At 44.0% G+C, this 19,931-nt stretch overlaps 2 protein-coding genes and 1 non-coding gene across 3 annotated transcripts in view; all 3 read left to right on the top strand.

The window, feature by feature from the left end:
- The window catches only part of fras1 (Fraser extracellular matrix complex subunit 1), a 183,316-nt gene extending 174,395 nt beyond the window's left edge, over positions 1–8,921 (top strand). The window contains exons 57-73 of the mRNA XM_041042921.1: positions 104–251; positions 383–588; positions 679–835; positions 955–1,155; positions 1,303–1,490; positions 1,866–2,141; positions 2,275–2,507; positions 2,608–2,768; positions 3,019–3,233; positions 3,769–3,919; positions 4,103–4,210; positions 4,468–4,627; positions 4,893–5,009; positions 5,139–5,305; positions 5,503–5,708; positions 6,364–6,510; positions 6,781–8,921. Of these exons, the coding sequence (XP_040898855.1) occupies positions 104–251; positions 383–588; positions 679–835; positions 955–1,155; positions 1,303–1,490; positions 1,866–2,141; positions 2,275–2,507; positions 2,608–2,768; positions 3,019–3,233; positions 3,769–3,919; positions 4,103–4,210; positions 4,468–4,627; positions 4,893–5,009; positions 5,139–5,305; positions 5,503–5,708; positions 6,364–6,510; positions 6,781–7,362 (3,423 nt within the window). The 3' untranslated portion in view covers positions 7,363–8,921. The remainder of the gene's footprint in view (positions 1–103; positions 252–382; positions 589–678; positions 836–954; positions 1,156–1,302; positions 1,491–1,865; positions 2,142–2,274; positions 2,508–2,607; positions 2,769–3,018; positions 3,234–3,768; positions 3,920–4,102; positions 4,211–4,467; positions 4,628–4,892; positions 5,010–5,138; positions 5,306–5,502; positions 5,709–6,363; positions 6,511–6,780) is intronic.
- Positions 8,922–9,471: 550 nt separating this feature from the next.
- trnae-cuc lies at positions 9,472–9,543 on the top strand. The gene has a single exon. It is a non-coding gene; the product is annotated as a tRNA-Glu (tRNA).
- A 1,601-nt stretch (positions 9,544–11,144) lies between these two features.
- Positions 11,145–16,307, top strand: anxa3a (annexin A3a). The gene is made up of 14 exons (XM_041043297.1): positions 11,145–11,235; positions 12,148–12,182; positions 12,267–12,314; positions 12,436–12,523; positions 12,776–12,870; positions 13,334–13,447; positions 13,709–13,799; positions 13,952–14,031; positions 14,124–14,180; positions 14,298–14,391; positions 14,521–14,616; positions 14,798–14,856; positions 15,087–15,209; positions 15,879–16,307. The coding sequence occupies exons 2-14, from the start codon at positions 12,168–12,170 to the stop codon at positions 15,942–15,944; spliced, it is 1,026 nt and encodes a 341-aa protein (XP_040899231.1). The 5' UTR covers positions 11,145–11,235; positions 12,148–12,167; the 3' UTR covers positions 15,945–16,307.
- Positions 16,308–19,931: the final 3,624 nt, after the last annotated feature.

Raw genomic sequence — 19,931 nt, forward strand, 5'->3', positions numbered from 1 at the left:
AGCTCCTAAATAATAAATCAGTAAATAAAGAAATCGCACACTGACTTTGTATAGGACACCTTTAAGAACCTTGGTAACACTATGTCCTCTTTTTTTTTCACAGACCTGCAGTTTGACCATCATGGACGACGTCCAGAACCCGTCCATCGAAGGATCTGAGTCCTTTGTGGTCTTCCTCAGTTCTCCTCAGGGTGCTGTCCTACAAGAGCCCTATGAAGCCAGCGTGGTTATCACTGACACCTTCCAGGACAGTATGTGCACACCGGAGATCAGATATTAACAGTGTTTATTTATTTATATTGACCTTAATCTTTTGTAAATTAGTATCATCCAGAGTCTTTTTCCTAGTCATCTTTCTCACAGCTATTGTCCCCTCTCTCAGTTCCCAGCATGCAGTTTGAGAAGAGTGCCTACACTGTGAAGGAGAAGGACAGCGTCCTCCACATACCCATCATCCGTACAGGGGATCTGTCCTTCAAGTCGTCAGTGCGGTGTTTCACCCGGACCATGTCCGCCATGGTGATGGACGACTTCGAGGAGAGGCGAAATGCTGATGAGTCACGCATCACCTTCCTCAAAGGAGAGAAGGTAGAATTTATTCATCAGAAGTTGCTTTGTCTGTTTATCTTTTTTGTAAGTTACTCGTCCATCAAAGTTTATCGTTTGTTTGTTTTCCAGGTGAAGAACTGCTCGGTTTACATCAATGACGACTCTGTCTTCGAGCCTGAAGAGGAGTTCCAGGTGCATCTTGGTACGCCGCTGGGTGACCACTGGAGCGGCGCCATGGTGGGCATGAACGACATTGTCACCATCACCATCACCAATGATGAAGATGGTAAGAAGGAGCTCAGTCACCTCCTTTTGTTTGTTACACGCATTACGTCCTAACAGTCTATGGACAGAGTCTTCTGCGTTGGCCACACTGTGACTTCTCATCCTCTCCTGTTCCTCCAGCTCCCACCATTGAGTTCGAGCAGGCGTCCTATCAGGTCAGAGAGCCTCCGGGTCCGGACGGCATAGAGGTGTTAAACATCAAAGTGATCCGTCGGGGGGACCTGGACCGCACCTCCAAGATCCGCTGCAGCACCCGGGACGGATCGGCCCAGTCTGGGGTCGACTACAATCCCAAGAGCAGAGTTCTTAAATTCACCCCTGGTCAGTGCTGACAGATCCTTACAGCCAAGTTCTGTCTTTGAAGGGAGATTGTTCTTTGAATGTTTGTACGTTGTAGATCGAGACTTTGCTGTGTGAGCTGGATCATTTCACCGGGGGGTAAATACCTCTGGTTTCTTCATTTCCTAGGAATGGACCACATCCTGTTCAAAGTGGAGATTCTGTCCAATGAGGACAGGGAGTGGCATGAGTCCTTCTCACTGGTCCTCGGACCTGACGACCCCGTGGAGGCGGTGCTTGGGGAGATCACTATGGCAACGGTGACCATTCTGGACCAGGAGGCTGCAGGCAGCCTCATCCTCCCTGCCCCACCCATTGTAAGAAAACTTCAGTTTAACTTTTGGGTGTTTTTGGTGCTAGAAATGAAATGACAGGAACTGAGGTAACGAATTCAGCCAGGAACCATGATTCACAAAACATCACAAAGATATGAAAGCCGGAGCAGCAGAAGGAGCTGGAACAGGGGTGTAGTAAGCAGTTTTTTGAAGAACCTGAGGGCGTATGCTTTTGTCTGTTTCCCGCAGCACTGACAGCGTAACATGTTTTTAGTCTGACACCTGAAACAAGAAATATCTCCGTTCCCAGCAAAATCACACCTCTGATAAATATTCAGTAACTCTGAAACAGCGGCAGTAATCAAGGGCAGCGCTTTCCTTCAGGTGTCAGCGTTAACCATCCTCCTTCCTCCTCAGGTGGTCTCGCTCGCTGACTATGACCACGTCCAGGAGGTGACCAAGGAAGGCAGTAAGAAGACCCCCTCTCCAGGTTACCCCCTGGTCTGTGTCACCCCCTGTGACCCCCACTACCCCAAGTACTCTGTGATGAAGGAGCGTTGCGAAGAGGCAGGAATTAACCAGACCCAAGTTCACTTCTCGTGGGAAGTAGCGGCACCAACGGACACCAGTGGTGCCCGGTCCCCCTTCGAGACAGTCACAGACACCACCCCGTATACCAGCGTCAACCATATGGTGAGTTTATCTACAGTGAGAAAGGTTCTCATCGGTTCCACCAAACTCAGACGCTATTTTCCTTAGAGCTCTGAGTCTGAACTTCACTCTCTGAAATGCTTTTCCTCTCTGCTTCCTCTCCCGTCTCTTTCAGGTCCTGGACAGTATTTATTTCAGCCGTCGCTTCCACGTTCGCTGTGTGGCTCAGGCCAGAGATAAAGCCGGTCACCTTGGAACACCGCTGAGGAGCAACATCGCCACCATCGGCACAGACGGCTCCATCTGCCACACGCCTGTTACCACGGGAACCGCCAGAGGCTTCCAGGCTCAGTCCTTCATCGCCACACTTAAATACCTGGATGTCAAGCACAAGGAGCACCCCAACCGGTGAGGAGGGACGGGTGGAGGGTGGCTTTTTAAACAGGATAAAAGTTTATGTATTGTGTGTTGATGTCTTTTCTTTTCTGCTCTGTATGTCCCTGTTTAGTATCCATATCTCAGTGCAGATCCCCCATCAGGATGGCATGCTCCCCCTGGTGTCCACCATGCCCCTACACAACCTGCACTTCCTGCTGTCCGAGTCGATCTACAGGCAGCAGCACGTCTGCTCCAACCTGGTCACTCTCAAAGACCTGCAGGGTCTCTCCGGTCAGTCACAGACACACAGCACAAGAAGCACACACACAGACCTCCATCGAAACAACCCTGAGCAATCCTGAAGCAGGAGCTGAAACACCTGCAGAATATCAGCCAGCATCATCTACACTGCATGCTGCACTTCCACAGTTTTCTACGACACTGCATCCAGATTTTCACATGATGTACTGCTTTACACCACAGAGTTTCTGTTTTTAGATCAGTTTCATGTGATACAAACTTCGACAACGTTGTTCCACAGAGACGGGGTTCCTGGATGACGTATCCTACGACAGCATCTCTCTGGGGCCGGGCTATGACCGTCCGTACCAGTTCAACCCCAACGTCCGGGAGCCCAAGAGCATCCAACTCTACAAGCACCTCAACCTCAAGAGCTGCATCTGGACTTTTGACGCCTACTATGACATGACCGAGCTCATCGATGTCTGCGGGGGCTCTGTCACCGCCGATTTCCAGGTACTTTCTGTGACCACCATACCTGAGCCAGATATGAGCGTGAGATAATCTCTGTGTCACTGCAGTTTAAAATTATCACTTCGAACTACAAAGTAAAACACGTAGACACCTCGACTGAAACCTTTCCAACCTGGTCTTGGAACTGCAGACACTTTTAGGACTTTCTGTCCATGTTGGCTTCACGTCCAAGCTGAGACTGACAGTTTGTTCTTGACTTTGGAAACAACAAGCCACAGCTGAAAGCTCCAGAAGAAGTTAATAAGCTGTTAGAGACTGTTTGGTCAGCTGCTGTTTCCAAGGTCAGAATGAACTATGAAGTTTATTCAGTTGTTATTTAGCTAAGTCCCATCTGCCATCTGAACCATTCTCACAGAATTCATTTCTGAATAAGATTCTATGTAAAAAAAACTCCAATGAAAGACTAAAAGTCTGTAAGGAAAATGCACTAATTCACAGTGGCACTCAAATCCTGATAAAACCCTCTGAGGGGATCCATCCCTCTGGCCGAGAACCAACGATGCTGTTGTTATTCCAGGTTCGGGACTCGGCTCAGTCCTTCCTGACGGTGCAGGTTCCTCTCTATGTGTCCTATATCTACGTGACGGCACCGAGGGGCTGGGCGTCTCTGGAGCATCACACTGAGATGGAGTTCTCTTTCTTCTACGACACCGTTCTCTGGAGAACAGGTCAGGACCAAACACAGCAGAGACCCGAGAAAATGGAAGTTTTGCATTATGCATTTCTTCTGGATCTACATTTATCAGAGTCCAGTTGTGTTATTGTAGCCAACAAAATCTCATTGATGTTGCACTTCTCCTCTGATCTTGAATCGACCTCTGGCTTCCTTGGCTGGTGTTTTGTGTCTGCAGGTATCCAGACTGACAGCGTCCTCTCAGCCAGACTGCAAATCATCAGGATCTACATCAGAGAAGATGGACGACTGGTGATTGAGTTCAAAACCCATGCCAAATTCAGAGGTCAGTTCACAAGAAAACACATAAAACAAACACATTCCAGCTGTTAGCATCCAGTTTTAGTCCTTTGATATAGAAAGTGTCTCCTGTTGTGTTAAAACAACAAACTTCAGCTGTAGATAAATACACTTTGTGGCCTAATGAGTCATGGATATTGAATTTTGGTCTGAAGCGACAGATGTTCTCAGCCAGTCAGTCCCACTGCGGTAGAATAAAAACACGTCCTTGTCTAATTTTTACTCCATGTTTCCCTCCTCCAGGTCAGTTTGTCCTTGAACACCACACTCTGCCGGGCCACAAGTCCCACCTGATGGCCCCCGACCACCTTGGAGGCATCGAGTTTGACATGCAGCTGCTGTGGAGCGCTCAAACCTTTGACTCACCGTACCAGCTGTGGAGGGCCACCAGCTCCTACAGCAGGTCAGTGGATCCACTCATAGCCAAAACCTGAAGGCTCAAAGTTTGACACGTTATCTGGTTCCCAAAGTCTATCTTAAATCCGTCTAAGGAATTCAAAACCACATCTACAGGGAATTTAAGAATGAATGAAAGACCCAGAAAGAAGTTTATATCTGCTCTTTTGGATTTCACAAGAATTCTAAATCAACCCTTTCATTCATCAGCGTATCACACCGTACCCTGGTCATAATCCTTCTGTGCTGTCTGAATGTGTATCCTTGAACAGGAAGGACTATTCTGGAGAGTACACCGTCTTCTTGATCCCCTGCACCGTCCAGCCCACTCAGCCCTGGATCGACCCCGGGGACAAACCTTTGTCCTGCACGGCTCACGCTCCAGAGAAGTATGTCCCAACACAGCCCACACACCGGACGGCTGCATAGAATTATAACACACGATCACTCTCAGATGTCCAGTGTGTAAAACAGCAGCCGAGAACCAGAACTTGAACCATCCTGTTGCTCTTTGTCAGGTTTCTGGTGCCGATCGCCTTCCAGCAGACCAACCGGCCCGTCCCTGTGGTTTACTCCCTCAACACAGAGTTTCAGCTGTGTAACAACGAGAAGGTGTTCATGATGGACCCGGCCACCGCTCACGTCTCCATGGCTGAGATGGACTACAAGGGAGCATTCTCCATGGGTATGAGAGGAGGTTTACTGATCCTCACCTGAAACAGAACTAATCTTGAAATAAAAACAGAAATAAAAAGGTTTTATTGATGAATAACGACAGAGTCACAGATCTGGATGCTTGAGTCTTTTTTGCAGCATAAACTCAAATATTTTTGTACAATCATGAAAGCAAAAGAAAACCTGTCCCTGTGCTGCCCCCTGCAGGTCAGACTCTGTATGGCAGGGTACTCTGGAATCCTGAGCAGAACCTGAACGCAGCGTACAAACTGCAGCTGGAGAAGGTGTACCTCTGCACCGGCAGGGACGGATACGTTCCTTTCTTTGACCCCACGGGGACACTGTACAACGAGGGGCCACAGTATGGCTGCATCCAGCCCAACAAGCACCTCAAACATCGCTTCCTCCTGCTGGTACAAATATTTATGTTTTCTTTTATGTTTTTCTTGTACTGTCATGTTGTTTTACTTGTACATTCTAATGGATGACTCTTGATTAAAAGCTTGATGCCATGTTTAAAATATTGTCCATTTAAATACTTTTTCTTTTGAAGAGAGAAAACTGCACCGTTCAGTTTCATAGTTCAGTGTCGTTCCATTATTTGTTCAGTAACTGGATTCACACTGTAATGTCATGTCATGTCATGTTATTCCTGCACACAGAAGGTTGACACTTATTCTTTTTACCAGTCTAACCAGTCCCTTCCTCTCAGAGGGATTTGATTTTTTCCAGATATTCAAAGCCTGCAGGTTATTTCAGTCACTGTGCAAATTCTGTCTGGTGTCATTAACAAATCATCTTGCATTTGTCCTGTGTCGACAGCATGTCTCATGACTTCTGCAGAAATACTGTATGTACTATAGAACCAAAGTTAGGTACTGTAAACGCCTTCCTAACAGTAACAGTGAGTTAAAGTAATCATACAGCTGCACCTGAACATCTCATGGCTACAGCACAGGTTAAAGAAAAGCAAGCACAGCTGAGTTTTCCAAACGTCTGGTCTCGAACTGAGCTCCAGGTGCTCGGAGCGCTGATCATTTTCTCTCTTCTTTCTTATTTCTTGTGCAGGATCGTAAACAGCCCGACGTGTGTGACAAATTTTTCCACGATGTTCCCTTCGAGGCACACTTCGCCTCCGACATCCTGGAGCTGCAGCCCATGGCGTCCATGCCGGGCGTCGACGGCTTCACGATGAAAGTTGATGCTCTCTACAAGGTGCGTGGAATCACCCACGATGCATCAGTCTTACAGATCTGAGCTGAAGCTGTTAGACATTCGATATTCTGATCGTGTATTTTTTTTGTTTGATGTGGTGAAATATGAATGAATGGAATGTTTTAATTTAGGTAATTTAACAGGTAATTAAATTTAGAATGACAGTATGTATGATGATTTTCTGATTGGTCATTAAAAATGAAAAAATGAAATGAAAAATAATGTGAATCCATTCCTTCATTATCTAATGCCCTCTCTGTTGATTGACAGGTGGAGGCGGGGCACCAGTGGTACCTGCAGGTGATCTATGTGATCAGCCCAGAGTCGCGGTCCAGCCCCAGGATTCAGCGCTCGGTGACCTATGAGCTGAGCCGCCCCAAACGCGACCTGGTGGACCGCAGCGGGCGTCTGACGCTCGACGAGTCGCTCATCTATGACAACGAGGGCGACCAGGTGAAGAACGGCACCAACATGAAGTCACTCCGCCTGGAGGCCGGGCCCTCCGCCACCTTTAATGCCCATATGGGCAGCTCGGTGGGTGGGGGTGTGGCTGCCGTTACCCTGCTCGTCCTGGTCCTTCTGGCTTCCTGCTTCTTGTTCCGCCGCTGCCGACGATCGGCCAAGAAGAAGAGCAAGAAGGCTCCGAAAGTCTACGAAGAGTATCCGCTCAACACCAAGGTGGAGGTGTGCATGGACAAGTGTGTGGAGAAGAACTTCAGCACGAAACACTGCACAGTGAGGAACATCAACATCCTCAACCGCAACCAGGAGGCCAACGGCAAGGCCAAGGTCAAAGAGGTCAATCTGGAGGTCAAACTCCACAACAACCTCAACGACGGCACTGAGGTCTGAAAGACTGACGAGGAAGAGGAGGAGGAGGAGGAAGAGGAGAGAGAGGAGGGGGAGGAGGAAGTAAAATTTAAAAAAGGTATTTTCTAAAAGAAAGTTTGTACTTAAGGAACGAGATGTTTGTTAATGTATTTTTATACCACTTTGAAAAAGGGAAGAGTGTGAAGTGCAGAAAGCTACGCAGCATTTTAATCATTTCGCAACTGGGCTACCTCAGGAATCCACAAACCACTCAGCTGCATGAAACAGCCAAAACACCTGCATCTGCATCCGATCATCCAGACTCCACCCGAAACCGCTGATCTTTTCACTGCTCTTTTACTTGACATTTACGTCCTTTTCAGCACCAAAATGGTGACTGGTAGCTCAGACACTGGTGATTGTTTCGACAAAATCGCTTCTCTGCTGTATCGAGTCATTTCACTGCTACTAAATGTCACTACTGTGGGGTGGCAGCCAGTGTAGAAGTCCTCCTGTTCTCTGTCCTTCAGCTATCACGGATTCTCTCTGCAGACGAATTCACTGTAAAAACTTAAACTAAACAGAGCAAAGTTCAGTTTTCCTGCGGAGCGACTTCTACATCGGCTCCTGACTCCTGTGAAAGTATTAAGCATGAACAGTGAGCTGCTGTCGCCTGAGGCTGAGTGAGTGCAGAGTGTAAATAATAACAAAAATGAATGAAACCTTTTCAAGTGCAATTATGCCATAACTTTTGTTAATCCTTCCCTCATGAGCAGGAGCTTTGTTTGCATTTTAAAAAACGTGTATTTCACGCCTTACTTAGAGACATTTGTACTGTCGAGTTGAACAAACAGATAATTCTTCTTGTTTCAACACAAATCCTTTTTTTTTTTTGTTCGTACTGTTCTCTGACAGCTGCCAATATTAAGTGCCATGCAGTATTTTCCTCATGAATTTCAAAACAAATCATCCAAAGTGTTTTCTTTTCTGAGAGCGAGAAAGTGGAAATTTCCGTGTGATTGTAACAAATCAGACGAAGCTGTTTGGTCGACAAAGGTTTGGATCCCGTCCACGTGACATGACTGAGTGCTTTAGCCTTACTAATGAAAATGATCACTTTTTAAATGATGTATTTTGTAAGAGATGTGTGTCTACCTGCCTTTGTTCCACCCGAAGACACAGAGTCCCTCACTTATTTTTTATCACTCACATCTCTCAGATGTTTCTTTTCTTCTTCATTTATGTATTATTATCTTACCCTCTTATGATGTACTACGTTACGCTCAGCTACTGATGTACCCATGATGTTAAGGTTACTGTAATTTTTAACTTTTTTTAAAGTGTATGACACTGGTTGGAGAGCACTGCTGACGAGAAGACTTTCCTCTCCCGTGAGATGTTGACAGGTCTTTCTCTGCATTTGTCCCTTTGATCCCGCCTCCTGTCTTCTTTCAACTGTGTGCCTATCAGACAACATCGGAACGGGGAATTCTGGGAAATGACATAATATTTTTGGTGCTATCATTTTGTGGAAAATAACTATGATGCTATCAATATGATGCCTGTATTTGGTGCCTTTTTAGTAATAAAAAAATGCTGAAACCCGCCTTCGTCCTGTATTTACACTTTATTGTGGCCATTTTTTTCCTGTCAGCTCTAAAGAGGTTTTTATACAAATATTTTAATGTTTTGCACATGTGCTGGGTAAATGTGAGGATTTATATTCTCTAATGTTAATCAACAGAATGAAACGTGACTTTAAAAAGTCTGATACAGCGAGTTTCATTTTTCTGTGCAGGATGGATTTAAAACCAAATGCTTCTTTTAGAGTTTCCAGCAAATGACACATCAGAAGGTGATTTCCAGGTTTTAGCTTCCTGTAGTGCTACAGGATCTCTTGAAGACTTTGAAAACCCTCTTGGTAAAGGCTTTTACATGATTTCTTTCTTTCTAAACATCCTTTGACACAGATTTTTTTTTTTTTTAAAGAATGGAAAACTGAATGAAGAATTAAGTGTAAAACGATAAAATAATTTCTCATTTCTAATATTAATCAAAATTCAGTTAATAAGCACTTTAAACACCAAATTCATAAAACAGAGTACAAAGAGGAAAGTGGGAGATTAACTGCCATTAATCAGAGCACCAGATTCCCTGGTGGTCTAGTGGTTAGGATTCGGCGCTCTCACCGCCGCGGCCCGGGTTCGATTCCCGGTCAGGGAACTTCCCTTTTGGGGGCGGCCCAAGGGGGGGGGGATTCCTCGGCTGCCGCTGGGGGCTGGCTCCAGAAGTGAGCAGTTCTCCATTGACTCCCATGTTAAAGTTAGCTCTTTGCTAAAGCATCGGCTGGGCTAGACGGCTACATCCAGAGGCCTCCGGCTACCTCCAGCGGTTGACAGGGGCTGTAGTGTCCGTGTTTGTTTGCCAATGTTCGGATAGGTTTTTGTGACAATATGGCCTGTTGTAGTGTGGACTGTACTAACCCACCGTCGAAGGAGTCTGTGTTGCAGTTTTTTCGGTAAGTAAATTTCTCACTATTTTACCTGGATGTTTGCACTGATTAGCATGTATTAGCATATTTTGCCGCTAGCTTATGACTTAATTGCCGATTTCTGGTCGCTGCTGATACAGATAGAGGAGCAGCTAATGTTAGGAACGCTGTTGGTGTGTTCCGTGCTCTCAGAGTCCGTTTATTGCGGGAATACTAGGCTACAATTTTATTTCGTCTCATTTTTCTGTTTAAAAAGTCCGACATTGCATGGACAGAGCAGCTCCGTCAGTAAGCGGCTGCTGTTGTTTGTGTTCTGCTGTAACTGTAAGTGGATAGTGGGTGGAGGCAGCGGTGAAAGCCGGTAAATATTAAACATTTTAATATATTATTATTATTATCATTCTTTTGTTATCATTAATAATAATGTTTTACCGTTTTAATATATTTTATTAATATGAAATAATAATGATTGTTTCACAGATAAATAATAGTCTAGAAATAAATTTCCCCCCACAACTCCATCAAACCCTGCAGCTCCACCTAAAACCTCTCTATCTGAAACAGTCATGTTTAAAACACAGCAGCAACATTATGATCTCTGTTGTATGCTGTGTGTCGCGGTCGTACGGGGTCGAGCTAGGCGGGTCGGACTTGGGGTGTAGCTGCCCCTTAGCTTGTTAGCCTAGCTGATTAGCTGATTAGCCGATTAGCCTCAGGCTAGCTCGGTTGTTCTGAGCCAAGTGGCCGGGTTCTCGTCCGGCTGACCCGTAGATTAACCGTCTCTTCGCCAAATATGGAAACTACACTCCCACTAAAATCCAAGATGGCGCAACTCAAATGCCCATGGTTTGGTCACAAAACCGACTTCCCAAAACCAATGGGTGACGTCACGGGTGCTACGTTCAAGTTTTATACAGTCGATGGGGAGGCCGTGGCGCACCAAGTTAAGCGTGCGGCTTTGGACCGCCCGGAGATCGGAGGGTCGCCGGTTCGATTTCTTGACCAAGCACAATGTATATAGGTGTTGAAGGAGACGCCCCCTGCCTCTGCGACAATGGTCGTGGTGCCCCTGAGAAAGGCACAGATTTACCCCAGCTCCCCGGGCTCCTTCTAGGGAAGCCCCCTGCCACAATCTCTAGTGCATGTGCATGCTTGTGTGTGTGTGTGTTTCGTTCACTTTGTGTGGGTAAAATGCAGAGAGTAAATTCCCCAGGAGGGATCAATAAAGTATAAACTTAAACTTAACTTGAAAAAAAAAAAAGTTTCATATGAAAAGTTATGTAGTTTACGAGTCGTCCCTGAAGGCAGCACCTGCCCGTGCGGAGGGGGCGTGGCCAGGTGGCGGTTCCTGTTGGCTTTCCAGTTTGCACAGAGGGAAGGTGTGGCGGCAGGTTTCCGGTTCAGTGAAAAAAACAGAGAAAAAGGTGAGACTTTCGTCGTATCTTCTATTTTTTATCTTTTATCTTTCACTTCACTCTTTGTTTCTTTGACCTTTGGTGACTTTTGGTAACTGATGATTCTCAGAGGTAAAAGTTCAGAGCAGAGGTTTGTACAGAGAAGATCACTTTGCTTCTGCAATCCTCTTCACCTGAACAGAAACTTGGATCTGTCGGATTCTTCATTTACCAGTAAACAGCATGTTTATCATATTTCAGTTTATTTTTTAATTTCCTGCTGTTTCACCAAACAAAACTCGATCATCTCCCCGTGATTCTCCAGCGTTTTACTGTAAATACGTTATTTTATTTTAATTGTTGGGTTGTAATTTGTGTGTGTATGTGTTACATATTTTGACAGTGATGTAAAACTGCGGCTGGCTGCAGTAATGATCCTTCACTGAGCCTGAAAGGCAAACACACTGCGGGTGTGTCAACAATGACAAGGATGTTTAATCCTGTGCTAAAGTTTGACTCATGCAGCACAGACATCACATCAGAAAAGGAATCATGAATCAATAAAATAAAACACCCTGAAGTGCTAATTTGTCGTGATGCCAGTAACCTGTTCCTGTACAGAGCAACTTTAGTGTCACAAATCAACTTGACTTGATGATTCTTGCTGCAGCATTTTTATTATTTTAAATACTTCAGTTCTGATTTAGCTGCCTTGAAGTTATCAAATATCCCTGCAGCAAAGTTTCACAGGTAAATTAATTGGGACAGATATAAAAACATCTGCCTTTATTCTGAAAATCAGCAGTCAAGTTAACAGAAGGCAAACAATAAAGACTCTGCTCAAGATAACTCTGGTACATATGGTGTCATTTATGTTAAATGTTTGTGACCATCAATCACAAAATAATGAAGTTTGACTATTTTATTTATTTATTTTTACAGAGGAACCTCCTGTGGTTGTCATGGCGTCTTTATGGGTAAGACAAGTTCTGTGTTTCTCATTTTTTCGTGAGATTTTGACTGAACACACATTTTAACCCGAACTGATAAACATTCTGCAGGATGACCTGGAAAGTCTTGTGGACTCTCCATCCTCCTTCTCAGCAAAAGTAGGTCCTGCTAAGACTTCGCACTGGTTTCAGGCTTTACTTTGACATTTAATATCACACAAGTGACGAAAGAGAGGGAAAGAAAGTCAAACTGAGAGGTGAATGTCTGTGTTTTCTTCAGCCTGGAGAGAGAGGAACCGTCGTGCCAATAGCAAACTTTGATGCAGGAAAGGATGCTGAGGCTCTGAGGAAGGCCATCGAAGGCCTTGGTACAAATACACTCACACACACACTTGTATCGCATCGCTTCAGATGACATTTCATTGGCTTACATTCATTTCCCGCAGATGTACCTTAACCTAGTCACCAGTGTGACACTGTTAACATGAGTAATAGAAGTTTCCTGGTGTTAATCACAGCTGCTGTCATGGGTATAAACGTATTCTTTACGTTTATTTATGTTGTCCGTCTTTGTTCACGTGTGTTGATGTGCCTCCTTTTCGTTCCTTTAAATGTCTCAGGCACCAAGGAGAAGGTCCTGATTGACATCTTGACCCAGAGGAGCAACGCTCAGAGGCAGCTCATCTGTAAAGCTTATCAGGAAGCCACTGGCAGAGTAAGACATCACTCCTGCTGTCGTTTATCCTCAGGGAATTACAACGTGCGTTCACGTTTAAGGCGCCGCCGGCATCACTGTCCCTCACAAGTTTTCTAAACTCCACAGCATTTTAAACATTTTGGAGGCAGGTGTTACTGATGGCTGTAATTCAAACACAGCTTTTAGCCAGATATCCAGAGGTTACTGTGGCAGTTTAAGGTGTATGACTAATGATTCTCAGTTTCTGTTAAAGTGACGTACCTACACCTGAAAATAAAAGCATTGTGTTTGAGTCAGAGCCACTGTCTGTTTCTGTGCATTGATTTAAGCTCCAACAGATTTGACTTTAAAATGTCGTCTTCACAGCTTGTGTGTGTGTGTTCTGGTAATAAGCCTGTGTGTATTTGCATGGGTGTGGTTGTGTGTTGCACGAATGCGTGTGCTTCTCTTTGAAAACTGATGGGCTGCGTTTACTTCACAGACGTTACTGGACGACCTGAAAGGCGACACCCACGGTGACTTTGAGGACGTGCTGGTGGCGCTCATCACGCCTCCGGCAGCGTACGACTGCCATGAAGTGATGCGGGCCATCAAAGTCAGTTTTTCTCACTTTCATCATTTTCTCTCTGAGAAGTTTTTTTTAAGAACTTTACAAATAAATTCAGGCTAAAAGAAACAAACTGAACTAGTAGGTAAGAGAACACCTCAAATAAACATCCTCGCCTAGTTTTAAAGCTGATCCTTGTGGTCTTTCAGTGACCTTAAATCCTCACCTGCTTTTATCTCACTGTTCCTGTTGATGTAAATGCAGTTTAGACAGTTCCATGTTGTAAATTAACACTGTGTGTCTTTGCAGGGAGCTGGAACTAAAGAAAGTATCCTGATTGAAATCTTTGCCTCCAGATCCAACCAACAAATCAAAGCTCTGAGTGACGTCTATTTGAAAGGTAAAGAATGTCGAGAGCCTTCATCCAAATGTTTGTACAATTTTATTGAAGCTGCTCTTTTGTAGAAAATGTAGTTTTATTTCGTTTCTGTCAGAGGATGAATGTCTGTACCAAACTCTGTGGTGGTTATTCACGGGTGTTTTCCTCCACAGACACACAGAAGCAGTTGACTGTCAACCTGGAGAAGGAAGTTTCTGGAGACTTTTCCAAAGCGCTGCTCCTCCTGGCTCAGGTTCGTCATCACAGTGTAAACAAAAACTGTGAACAGTGCATCCACATACCGAATTATGTCATGCATATCTTTTGTTTTGCTTTTGTTTCCAGGGTAAAAGGGATGAGAGCACCACTGTCAATACAGAGAAGGCAACAGCAGACGCCAAGGTGCCGCATGACGTTTGTTTTAACTTGTTTCATTGGATGAACATTTTTGTATATATGGTAATTTTCTTTCTTTGTGCTGAGTAGATTTTTAACCATTTCATTTTTTTTCTAACCCAGACTCTTTACGATGCTGGAGAGAAAAAATGGGGAACGGATGAATCTAAATTCATCGACATCCTCTGCCAAAGAAGCATACCTCAACTCAGACAGAGTTTGTCATATTCAGACCACACTGTGTTTATTCCACACGAGAATAAAATTATGTTTTCACACATCGTTATCAGTTTGTAATAACTGTAGCTGTGTAGTGAGACTTTATCTCTGCCCTTTGTTTGTGTAGCTCTTGTTGAATATAAGAACATCAGTGGAAAGACTCTGCAGCAAAGCATCGAATCAGAGATGTCAGGAGAACTGGAGGAGCTGCTGGTGGCTGTAGGTAGGTTAATGGAACGTACTGCAGTAATGGTAGGCTGTCCGCATACTTTTGGTCATGTAGTTTTTATGTGAATTTGCGTTGTTAAATATTATCTAATACATATTCATCCTCCTTCACGTGTAGAAAAAGATTCACCTTTGTCTCGTTGTGTTGTTGTTTACAACTTTTGTTACGTCTCCAGTGAAATGTGTGAAGAGCGTACCGGCCTACTTTGCAGAACGCCTCTATGAGAGCATGAAGGTGAATACATAACTCTACAGATCTAAATATTAACAGTAATAATAAATACACTGATGTTTCTCCCTCCTGTCGTCTGCAGTGCTCAGTTACAGTTTCTGTTAAATGATTGTTTGAGTCTTCGGTTTTCATATTTAGTATCTTTGCAGGAAGGGATCGTTAATTCTGTTATTTAAGAGCTAAAATAAGGGTAAAAAAAAATGTGGCACTGACTCTGCCTGTCCTGCTGTCAGGGCGGTGGAACAGATGAGTCGACCCTGAATCGGATCATGGTGAGTCGGTCTGAGATTGATCTGCAGGACATCAGAGCGGAGTTCAAGAAGCTCTACAGCTACTCACTGCACTCAGCCATCGAGGTGAGGAACTTTTTTTTTTCTTTTACCCACAGAATGAGCGCACACACTTTTCTTTGGCAAAATAAATTCACTACAAATCGAGTGTGATCAGAGGAGTTTACTGGACTCTGAAGCTCAGATTTGACTGAGCCTGATCGGTCTCGGACTGGCCTCTCTGAGGAATGAAGTGCGCTCTCACTGACCTAAATTGAAATTAAGCTGTTTGATTTTCTCTGCGAAGCCCAATATTTTTGAATAATGTAAGAGCCTGGATGTCCCCTGAGACGCCCAAAGACTGTGCTGAGACTAAATGACTAATCTGTTGGATCACTGGAGCTGTGTGAAGCCGGAATGGTGCCACAACATCACGTCTTGTCCTTTGCAACTTCTGGTTGCTCAGGTAGGATGGTGTCTCCAGTCCTGATTTAAAAAAAAGACACCACCTACCTGTTGTAGCCCAAGACACTAATTAAAAGACAACTGATGTGTCCAGGGCGGTAAATCACCAGCTGTCATTGCTTCATTTTGGCTGTTGCTGGTTTGTCTTCTCTTCCAGTCTCTCTGTCCATTATTTGGCCTTTTGTTTTTTTTTTAGTCACAGAAAGAAAAATTGATTTTAAAATGAGAACAGTGAGTGCAACAGAGAAATACAGGCCGAAAGTTTTAATGTTAAGTTCTGTTATCTTTCAGTCTGAGTGCGGTGGGGATTATAAGAAGACTCTGCTAAAAATTTGCGGAGGAGATGATGAGTCCTAAAGGCAGCATGTTGTCTCTTCTCTCGCTCGGATTTTAACGCTTCACCTTGAACATCCACTTGGACTTTTATTTGTTGCTCCCACCAAACGACCGACTTTTGCCACAGTAGGGTTTTGGTAGTTCACTGTGCATTTGAAGCTTTATTTGCACTGTAGTGGTGTTTTTTCCCTCCTGCCTGTTGAAAACTGGCTAAAAATATAGAAGATGTCACAGCCAACATGCTGCTGTACAATAGTACATGATGAATTAACATATATGATTTTGGTGTGTCACTGTTCCTCTTTGTTATCTGCTTATATATCTTTACTGTTTTCCTTCTGGTGTCACTGGAACTTTCTTAAATAATAAACCTTATAAATCACTGCTGGTGATAATGTTTTTCTTTTCATTGTCTGCTCTCAGTGACACACTGACATACTTACAGTCTGGTAGTTCATCAAAGTCACCAGCAGGGGGCACCACTGACCCAGCAGCAGGTTTTAAAGCCTTTTAGACGGTCTCTAGGTCTGAAGACCCCCGAGGGGCTTTAAGAGGCTTTTAGAGGGCAAACATGGGGAAGGTCTGAACAGTGGATCCATGGAAGGTTTTTAACCCACTTAATCGTTAGAGATGCACGTAAATGTTCAAAGGGTGTAAAGCACTGACTTGATCCTTTACTAAAACAAGAGCGACCTGTGTAAAAGAAAGAAATACAGAGCCATATTTAGCTGAGAATAGTGAAAAAGAATGAAAAACAACATCTTTTAATAACAGTTTAATTCATTTAAGGTTTTCAGCTGTTTCCTCTTTTTTTCTATCTACAATAGAACCCATCAACAGCATAGTTTAATTTCCACAGAGATCTGAGAGAAAGTTTTGAATTGGAAATGTCAAGCAGAATGACAGGAGCCTGAGGGGAGTCTGGACCTGCGAGAACCAAACACAGCTTTTTTCCCGATTGGTAAATCGGAGTTTTGTTGCAAAATGAGACCTTTAGCTGCTTAGAACTGTGATATCTGCTCTGAAAACTAACAATAATCAAAGAACGTGGTTCGTGTTTGGCAAAATGGGAACGCGTGGGTAGAGCATATCTTCAAAGGATTAAATTCAGATGATGAACTTTAACTTAAAGTGATGAAATTCAGATGTTTCCCCTCAAAATAAGTTAATGAAGATTTGCCAAATGTTGCCAGAAAATATCAACAGCAGAGCAGAAGCAGCAGGAGAGCACAGTTAAACTACAGAACAACATTATTATTGTTTTAAATGTTGATTTCATGTCTCACATTTCCTGGAAACTTATGGACTGAAAAGACAAAGTACTACAGGTTTTATTTCTCATAAATTTATCTCAGTCCTTAGAATAATGGTTTGAACAGTTTCTTGAACTCCATCTGCTGAAATATAAATAATATTTAATATATAAAATAAAAAGTTAAGCCTGCCATCTGACCTGCCATCAGTGTTTTGGGGAGTCAATATGAAACAAGGAGGAGACAAAACACCGACGTCTCAGCTGCCAGTTTCCGAAAATGGTGAAATGAAAAGTCACATCACGCCACAACTTTCTCCTCTGAATCTCCCTTATTCAGCATTTCTTCTGTCAGTGTCAACAAATCTAAAGTACTGAGGGGAAAAAAAGAAAGGAAATATAATGTTTCATAAATTCCTGGATATTTTATTTATGCTGTAAAACACATGAGCTGCAGCCTCCGGTCACATCCAAATGAAAACTACAGGCTTACTCATCGTCCTCCTGCAGCAGCTCATGTCCTTCTGTCTTTCAGTCCTGCAGGGAGACGACAGTAAAACTCAGGCCAGACACACTCACAGACTATTGAGGTGGATGACAGCCTGAAGGCAAAGACGTTTTCCTCATTAAAGTCAGAGTCCTTCACTCTGCACCTCCCTCCCCACCCCCTCCATCTTTATCTCCAAGGAAGGAAAACAGGAAGAGAGGCTGCAGGCCGACATCTATACATCTTCATCTGCTGACAGCTTCCAAACACATCGCCGGCCTCTGCATGTGTGTGTGTGTGTGTGTGTGTGTGTGTGTGTGTGTGTCTGTGTGTTCAGTTAAAACACTTATTACATACCGTCTTTGTGACCTACTTTATAGGAGACTGTAATATGACACAGTGTTCTCATTCTATCCCTAAGCACCAGCTGCTACAACAACTATTATATTTTATGAAGTTAATCCTATTAACTGGAACTCATACATTGATATTTCTGTCTGACTTTATATTGTGCTTGTCTGATGTTTGAGTGTCTTTATTTTTCTGTCGTATTCCTACAATATCACCACTGGAGCTCATGCTGCTGCTATCGTGCTCAACGCTGAGCCTTTGGTGACTTTGTTCACTTTTCTCATTCCCTCTGTTAAACTCCTCAGATAGGGCAACAGGGACCCGCAGCTTTGTTACGATACCGGTGAAGTAAGGCATCGCTGAACTTCTTCATATCAGACTGTATGAAGCCTGTAATGTGTGACTGTATCTTCTGTGACAATGTGTGCTCTCAGAGCTGTGCAGAGGCCCAGCAGCGCTCCAGTGAAGAAAATGAAACTCACAGGGGAACGCGAGGAAAAGTAGGCCAAGTTCATCCATGCTCACTGCGCTGCAGACTCCAAACTGGTGTGTGATGCCAAGTGTAAAGTGTAACAGACCAGAATTCAAGAGCAGAGCTTTTATCCCGTCTGACATGAATCCAGGAAATGTAAGCTTGTTTGTGAATTTCCCCAATTATATTCTTCCCATGTGAAAAGTCTCCATTCATAAACTGGACTGCCGTTCAGAAGTACAGTACAGTACAGAGCAGCACCACATTTTACAGCTTCACTGTGAGTGAGGATGAAGGGAGGCAGCATACAAGGCTGATAGTCGGGAAAACTGAGGGCATTCATTCATTATTTTAGGACAATTTCCTCCAAATTCAGTCTTACATATTTAGTATCCTTGGAAATGTTCTTGTTAATAATCAAAAAGCTTAGCGAACTTTCCTCTTTTGGACTGTGTCACTGTGATTTGACAAGATTTGACTGACAGTGACCAATCAAACATTGACAGAAAATAGTGTGAAAAACTGATTGAGAAAATAAATTTGGAGGACATTTAAAATTATGAAGAGCATCAATTTTCTTGTGTTTGTTTTGTTTCTGTTGGTGTGAAATGGTTTTGTACTTCCAACGCTCATTGGGAGAAAGTGCACCACACTTCCAGGAGATCAGAGGTCCAGCCCGGGAGCTGGTTCGGGTTTCTGCTCACAGACACTCCAGGGGGGTGGATCCCTGTCAACTCATCTAGCTGCTGAACAATGATCTATGTGTGTTTCTGAATGTTCACACACCAACAGGTGGCAGCAAACACTTCACAGGCAGCAAGGCAACAATAAGTGTGTCAAGGAGGAAAGATTCCCCCCCTGCTGAAACAGGATGTGTCCAGACATGGGGGTTTACGCAGTCATGTGATCCTGCTCCGCTCCTCCTCATCTCTTATGTAATCCCCATCTCAGCCATGTGCTCCCCCTGTAATCACTGACCCGAATATGCTAATTGTGACCAGTTATCCACAGAAGAAGACATTTTCCACCCCGAGCAACTGACGTATAGAAGACAGAGGTGACTTTGGGTGATGTTGCACAAATTAGACTGTGAAGGAATGAAAGTCTGTAGAATAATGTGGTGGATTTTCCAGCCTACACACATGCCTTTGTTCGCAAAGCCTGTAGGCAGCTGTCACACCACTTCCTCATTGGCAGTGTCTGTTGAAAAATGACAGTGGGTTTTTTTTTTTTTAACGCTGATGATCATTGAAATCGAAGGGAGTGTCCAGAGATCAATTCACGCATTCTGAGGAAGTAACAGCCATAACCCGTGACTTTGAAAAGACCAGCGATGCTGTACAGGCAGAACAAAGACACAGCTGAAGACAGAGCTCTGATAACGATTTTTAATAATGAACTGGATGATAAATGTGACCAAGGATAACACATTACTCCAGACTAGCC

The sequence above is a fragment of the Toxotes jaculatrix genome, chromosome 7, assembly GCF_017976425.1.
Source record: "Toxotes jaculatrix isolate fToxJac2 chromosome 7, fToxJac2.pri, whole genome shotgun sequence".
Classification (NCBI taxonomy): Eukaryota; Metazoa; Chordata; class Actinopteri; family Toxotidae; genus Toxotes; species Toxotes jaculatrix.

Bases quoted from the DNA above. Each gene is read 5' to 3' on its own strand.
- anxa3a (XM_041043297.1), top strand. The intron at 13,448-13,708 runs GTCAGTTTTTCT...GTGTCTTTGCAG, and splicing joins AAGTGATGCGGGCCATCAAA to GGAGCTGGAACTAAAGAAAG. The intron at 15,210-15,878 runs GTGAGGAACTTT...GTTATCTTTCAG, and splicing joins CACTGCACTCAGCCATCGAG to TCTGAGTGCGGTGGGGATTA.